The sequence below is a fragment of the Bolinopsis microptera genome, chromosome 10 (genome assembly GCF_026151205.1).
Source record: "Bolinopsis microptera isolate Bmic1 chromosome 10, MBARI_Bmic_1.0, whole genome shotgun sequence".
NCBI lineage: Eukaryota > Metazoa > Ctenophora > Tentaculata > Lobata > Bolinopsidae > Bolinopsis > Bolinopsis microptera.
Window position 1 is genome coordinate 12,233,292 of NC_087081.1, and position 6,826 is coordinate 12,240,117.

Below are 6,826 nucleotides of genomic sequence, written 5' to 3' on the forward strand. Positions count from 1 at the left end.
CTACACGAAATATAAAGAAGACAGATTGGTGTTATAAAATTTTGTATAAAGTTGTTGTCATTAAAGTTTGATTAATTATTGACATCGAACACGAGGAACACAAAAATTGAAAATTAAATCTAAAATTAAATATTTTTTCCCACAAAATACATGGGTAAACAAATGTAATAAAAAATCTCGTGAATTTTCAACAATTTTTGACTGAGCTCCTCTTTTCATGATCTTGGAACAGTATAAGTAAATTAATTCAAAATTATTTACGTCAATTCGATAAAACAAAATAAAACTGAAAAAACGAAACGCTAATTCCTTCCAGCAGCAAATATTTTCTGCTCGGCAGATCAGGTTACAGTACCGAGTGACTAAAAACAAATCCAGTGTTAGGTAATTGTTTTAAATATATGTTTTTATTTTTTATTGGATGACATCCTGAGCTAGCCGGTCTTCAACTACAGCTGAGGTCCACAAATAGAATACCTTAGCTGCTTTGCTTATACTGTGCAACTGAAATAAAGGGTTATATAACGAGGGTCGTGTATAGCGCACAATTAGCTAAAAGTAATCATAGCCATGTGACATGTTGCGTCTAACTTTCTTTGAGAATACCCAAAAGATTATATTTGGAATCCACCAAATTTCTTAAAAGTTTATTGTATTTCTTAAGACCCAGGGTCAAGATAAGAAGGTATTAAGGTCCTACCTCTTCACTCTGAATGTCCCCTATGATGTTAGCTGCTCGTTTAGCGCTACTAGTGCTCAGATTTCCCGCGTTATACTCCTGTATTCTCCTCTTCAGCGACAATTTACCTGTCTTCACCAGCAGTACCTGAATCTATACCCACTTTTAGTCACCGTGGTTACACTGTAGTTACCAACTTACCAACAGAATCATTAAATCAGATCAGAGCAGAAATAAAAAGCAAAAAGTTTATTAAATAAACTCACCTCGAACCAGTCTCTGACAAGTTCAGGCTCCTCCCCAAGTACTATCAGCAACGCCATCAACACTTTGTGAACCTGTTATTTCAACAGTCAGCAACATGCCGCATACGGTGTTTGTTTACAATCATTGATATTCTTTAATACAGAATTATCATGAGGTTTATGGTGAAGGTTCTCAGTTACCATGATTATTGGGTACCATGGTTATTGGTTACTATGGCAATTGGTTACCGTGTTTATTGGTTACTATGGTAATTGGTAACCGTGGTGGTTTATATACCTGCACTGGTGGAGCACTGTAACTCTTGATTTCAGCAATGTGCCCATTTGTCAGTTCCATTACTGCTTTCTTGATAAGTTCCAATCTTTCTAGTTTTGACAACAACCCCTGCGCCTAAGATTAAGCGTTAGTAGTCACCGGGGTATTTATATCATAAGTAGCAAGATTAGCATTAAGTTATGTGTTTAACAGTCAGTTAGACTTGAAAATAGTATTTTAAGTTATATTTGTTCACCTCATCAAGCTCGATGCCTAATTCCGAAAGAAATCCAGCAGTGGTGGCCTCATTTATAGCGCGTCTTAACCGAACTAGATCTAGATTCTGCAGGAACTACGAGATGAGGGTTAGAATCTACAGGTAATGATATCGCAGTTTCGTAACACTGAATAGCTACTTCCTTAATTTGAGTCGTCAAAATTAAACGAGATTCAAGACAATGATTCACGACAAATTCTATGGAAGAAAAGCTTATGATATATAAGTAATCATTATTTTTTTAAATTCTCCGAACTTTTACCTGGATAGCAACATTCAGGTTTCCTTTCAAGCGCTTTTGCAAATACTTTCGTTTCAAAGCCATTTCCAGGTCGCATATCTCCGCTTTTAAATCTTCGCCTGATGATTTTAAACGTAACCTTGTGAAAATCGTTCTTACCAAATATATTTGGTCACTTTGAAATAATTCATTCACTTTGAAATAATACAGTCACTTTGAAATAATATAGTCACTTTGAAATAATACAATTACTCATATTTAAATATGAGTAATTGTATTATTTCAAAGTGACTATATTATTTCAAAGTGACTGTATTATTTCAAAGTGAATGTATTATTTCAAAGTGAATGTATTATTTCAAAGTGACTGTATTATTTCAAAGTGAATGAATTATTTCAAAGTGAATGTATTATTTCAAAGTGAATGTAGTATTTCAAAGTGACTGTATTATTTCAAAGTGAATGTATTATTTCAAAGTGACTGTATTATTTCAAAGTGACTGTATTATTTCAAAGTGACTGTATTATTTCAAAGTGACTGTATTATTTCAAAGTGACTGTATTATTTCAAAGTGACTGTATTATTTCAAAGTGAATGTATTATTTCAAAGTGACTGTATTATTTCAAAGTGAATGTATTATTTCAAAGTGACTGTATTATTTCAAAGTGAATGAATTATTTCAAAGTGAATGTATTATTTCAAAGTGACTGTATTATTTCAAAGTGAATGTATTATTTCAAAGTGACTGTATTATTTCAAAGTGACTGTATTATTTCAAAGTGACTGTATTATTTCAAAGTGAATGTATTATTTCAAAGTGACTGTATTATTTCAAAGTGACTGTACTATTTCAAAGTGACTGTATTATTTCAAAGTGTCTGTATTATTTCAAAGTGACTGTATATTATTTCAAAGTGACTGTATTATTTCAAAGTGACTGTATTATTTCAAAGTGACTGTCTGTTACGTACCAAACCCATCCACCTTCACATCATGTAAAGTTTGTTCCATTCTCTGAATAACCTTACTCCTAATAGCGTTAGTTATCTTCAGTTTGTGTAGGTTCTTTAGTTTCTCCAATTCTCGTAACTCCCCCAGTGCTCTTTTTGCTTCATCCATTTGTTTGGTCAATTTTATCCGATCCTCACTTTGTTCCGCTCGCTAACAAGGCAAGAACGGTCATTGTTTGTGAATTGTACGAAAAACAATACAGCACCATGTTGTGCTTTGAGTTAAAGTTCATTTAGTCATGAAAACTCGCGAAGTTTGTGTGTAAGTTAAATTTATTTAACGATGATGCTGCAATCGGTAAAAATAACGTTATTTAACACATTTACAAATAGCACAAGTACGGGTCTTTTTTATGATTTTTTTATAATTATGTTATTTATTTCATTGATGTATTGTCACGACGGGTTCGTTAGTGTTCCCTCTGACTATTTAAGTTTAATTCCAGTTTAATCCCAGTTTAATTCCAGTTTAATTCCAGTTTAATTCCATTTACAAATAGCACAAGTACGTATGACGAAAAAAGGAGAAAACTAATAGGATGAAATCAAACCGGGAAAGAGAAACCTGAATAGCCCTGTTTAGAGCAGCTGAGTCCCTACATTCCATGGCAGCAGACAAATCCCGCTCTACAACTTGCAGCAGCCGATTCTTACTGTTCTTCTCAAACTGGCATTGTGCATACCTGGTGTTATAACACATCAGTATAGGAAGTTGCAAGTAATATTATGACAATGATGACAAGAATTTAAAGAATTCCTAGAATAACAAGGATTACGAAGTACAATCTCTTACTAAGTTACTACGACAACGCACCAAAGTTCCGTCTCAAATTCGCGGTCCAGCTGCTTAGCTCTGATAATGTCCACCAACTTTTCCAACTGTTCCAAATCGTTACTGTGCATCGCCTCCTTCATCTGTACTTTCAGCTCGTTGATCATGTTCTGATACATAGATTTGCATTATTTCAACTTTTTAAAAAGCAGTATATAATCTCTTCCAGTGCTCCAGCACGTTGTGTGAGGGTGAGTAATTTCACCCTCACAGTGTATAGATCATACAGAAGACTAGACTGTGGGAATACAACAAATTCCGTAGAGAAGAGTCATATTATTACCTGTTTTCCCAGCTCTGAGCTAAGTCTCCTCTTAGCGTGTCTGATGATGATGGAGTAAATGTGGTTGTCGTGATGGGAGGACTCCTCCAAACACCGCTGTAATCCTACCACCTCGCCTGGCTGCAAACACTCTGTCTTATCACAATAGTTCTGCAGCTCACTCTCTATCTTCCAAGCCTTCAGTACTCCTGCGATTTAACTGGGGTTTCAGCATGCAGCTCACACAACAGCCTGGTGAAATTATAAAATATGAATCACATAAAATACAGGAACCCGAACTGCTGCAGTAACTCTTACCTTTAGCCTTTAGGAGTGAGCTCTGATCTATTTGACCCTCATAGTAACCCTCAACTGTTTCTAAAAAAGCTGCCAACTTTTCTTCCTCTCTGGCTTGTATGAGAAGAGTAAGTTTCTCTTTTAAATTATCTGGTTCCTTTTCCTGGGAATCAGTTCTGACACTTTGTATCCCGTGTAACCCAGCATTACAGGCTACAGTCTGAGCTGCTTCCACCAGTCTAGGCTTCATTTCCGTAGCCTCCACGTTAATAACAATGTTAGATTCCGTCCCCACACTCCTCTTCTTCGTTCCCTTCTTCTGAGTGACAATCCTGGTGGCGAAGTATATGATAACGAGGAGCACTATGAAGATCAGGACACACAGAACGATCAGCCAGATCTTCTCCAGATCTGAGAGGCCTGCGAGGCCGACCACGGGGGAAAGTTGCAGACACCTCCCCCAAACATGCAGACAGTTTGTAGGAGGGGGCTGTTCTGTGATCAGGGTGAACACTCGGTCCACATAACAACACTCATCCTCTCCACATCTGAAACATATTACCTTCATTATCTACATTCTACTAGCTTATTAAACTGTGAGCAATCCAAATCATGATAAGTAGAGGAAAGGGGATTGTTTATTGTCCGTGAAATTAAAAGGACCAATAAGGAATTATCTACTTATAGCTTTATGAACTCGGTTTATCTACTAATTACGCTATCTACTGGTTTTATTTACTATCCTTATCTAGAAGACAAACTTCGTAACACATGATAAAGGAAAACTGAGGCGTCTTAAAAATAACTAATAAGGAATAACCTGATTTCAGTTGCAAAAGATTTTCTGTCTTTAACTCTTAAACAAAATTCTGCCATTGTGTGAATAAAACAAAAAATAATAACAAAATTGAAACTGATTTTCCCGACAAAAAAACGATCACAAAGTTTTGGTTCATCCGCTATCAAAATGAAGCATTTGATTTAGTTTTGTGAAGTATACCAATTATCTTAATAAGACTGGACGATTTGTAAAATGAAGAAGAGAAGGAAAGCAGTAATGGTTTACTGAGCGATTGTGAGATTTCAGCATGCTCTGCGCTGGTCACGTGCACCTGTACAATAGAACACTTCACACTCAACATAAAAACTTGCTTGTTAATATACAGTAAACTGCACCGGGCATATATATCCAGTGCTAACAAACAACAGTAGATACGTCACTAAATGGTCAATTGTGCCTTATCTCTGGGAAAAATTCTTAACGTGCTTGATATAGAGGTGCCTTATTGGTTTGCATATTTCTAAAGTTCGGTAAGGCTAGCATATGTCTGACATGCGTTTATTCAAATCCTGTACATTCTTTTGCAAACCTTTTCTTTTTTTAGCGTTATTTAAGGAATTGAAGTGGAAAATTTCATTTCTCATAGTCGCCACTTATCTAAGAAACATTTAGGATATTTTTTCAATGGAAGATATTTACACTAAGATATTTGGCGGGTAAAATGTAAGTGTCAGTTTTTTGAAGTCGATCGCCGATTACCAGAATTTAATTCAATATTGATGTTTTACAAAAACACTGTAAAATTCTTCAAAAAAATTTGAGTTCCCCGTCAAAAGTTATCGATGAAATTATTTCCTACACTGCAGTGCAGTATTGGTCATGAACAGCTAGTCTGATAAATCCATTCGAGTATATATTTTTTGGTCCTGGTAGAACACACTTTCTCATAACACAGTTTGTGAGTTAAACTTTTCAAACTTTTTTTCTCTTGATAATCAATTTCATCTATGGAAGATTATAGAAAACGTGGACTAATCCTAGGACTAAGAATTTAGCGTAGTGCAGCCCTCCCAAAGTTCCACAATAGCGAGACAAAGATCTTTTGTGATTGTAAAAGAATAGTCTGGAGTTGAAATGGACCAACTTCAAACTTAAAGACTGAGTATAATAGAGGTTCTTAAGATTCAACAGGTGGTCGATCGAAGTTGTGGTAGATTCCCTATTGTTGACCATCAACGTCATGGGCAATTTTCATTTTTACCATTAAAGTTAACCAAACTCTGGCTCAATCCTGCACTTTGAGTGTTAGTCACCACCCTCAAGCCCCGAGTAAGCTGCAGCCAGCCACTTTATCACGTTACAACGTTAACTAAGCGCCATACCAATTCTAATCGGACCTAGCACGTAAAGTTCACAATGCTCCCCAGGGACCCGGAGAAACTGGAATAAATTTTATTTAGAATATTGAAGGATCGGAGCGGGGAAGTTTCTGAATTAAAACTTAAAGCTGCTCGTTGGAAAAGTAAGAAAAACGAGCCGTATTGTCTTATCACTCCTTCACCTATAATAATAGCGCCATATAAATTCTAATCTTACTTAAAATGAAGAAGCACGTGAAGTTCAGTGTTCACAATGCTCCTCAAGGACCCGGAGAAACTAAACTACATTTTGTTTAGAATATTGAAGGATCATAGCGGGGAAGTTTCTGAATTAAAACTTAAAGCTGCTCGTTGAAAAAAGAATAAAAACGTGCCGCACCTATTGTCGTCTCACTCCTTCACCTATAATAAAAGCGCCATATAAATTCTAATCTGACTCTGAAAATGAAGAAGCACGTGAATTTCAGTGTTCACAATGCTCCCCAAAGACCCGGAGAAACTGGACTAAATTTTAATTAGAATATTGAAGGATCAAAGTGGGGAA

General features: G+C 35.9%; 1 protein-coding gene across 3 annotated transcripts; it reads right to left on the reverse strand.

The window, feature by feature from the left end:
• Nucleotides 1-31: 31 nt before the first annotated feature.
• Nucleotides 32-5,184, reverse strand: LOC134821829 (uncharacterized). 3 transcript variants are annotated; one of them, XM_063832631.1, is made up of 12 exons: nucleotides 4,943-5,184; nucleotides 4,144-4,670; nucleotides 3,847-4,034; nucleotides 3,546-3,673; nucleotides 3,297-3,414; nucleotides 2,693-2,882; nucleotides 1,741-1,838; nucleotides 1,458-1,544; nucleotides 1,223-1,336; nucleotides 946-1,017; nucleotides 701-832; nucleotides 32-504 (listed from the first exon to the last, which is right to left on the reverse strand). In XM_063832631.1, the coding sequence occupies exons 1-12, from the start codon at nucleotides 4,996-4,998 to the stop codon at nucleotides 415-417; spliced, it is 1,800 nt and encodes a 599-aa protein (XP_063688701.1). In that variant the 5' UTR covers nucleotides 4,999-5,184; the 3' UTR covers nucleotides 32-414. The 3 variants fall into 3 exon arrangements, with proteins under 3 accessions (XP_063688701.1, XP_063688702.1, XP_063688700.1); XM_063832632.1 differs by having other exon boundaries at nucleotides 1,458-1,553; nucleotides 4,943-5,103; XM_063832630.1 differs by having other exon boundaries at nucleotides 338-504; nucleotides 1,223-1,330; nucleotides 1,458-1,553; nucleotides 4,943-5,073.
• Between the last annotated feature and the right edge of the window lie 1,642 nt (nucleotides 5,185-6,826).

Coding starts and splice junctions, on each gene's coding strand:
- LOC134821829 (XM_063832632.1), bottom strand. CDS start 4,998: ATGGCAGAATTTTGTTTAAGAGTTAAAGACAGAAAATCTTTTGCAACT. Junction 2,883..3,296: donor CTCTAAACAGGGCTATTCAG/GTTTCTCTTTCC, acceptor TTGCCTTGTTAG/CGAGCGGAACAAAGTGAGGA. Junction 505..700: donor GGGACATTCAGAGTGAAGAG/GTAGGACCTTAA, acceptor CCTTTATTTCAG/TTGCACAGTATAAGCAAAGC.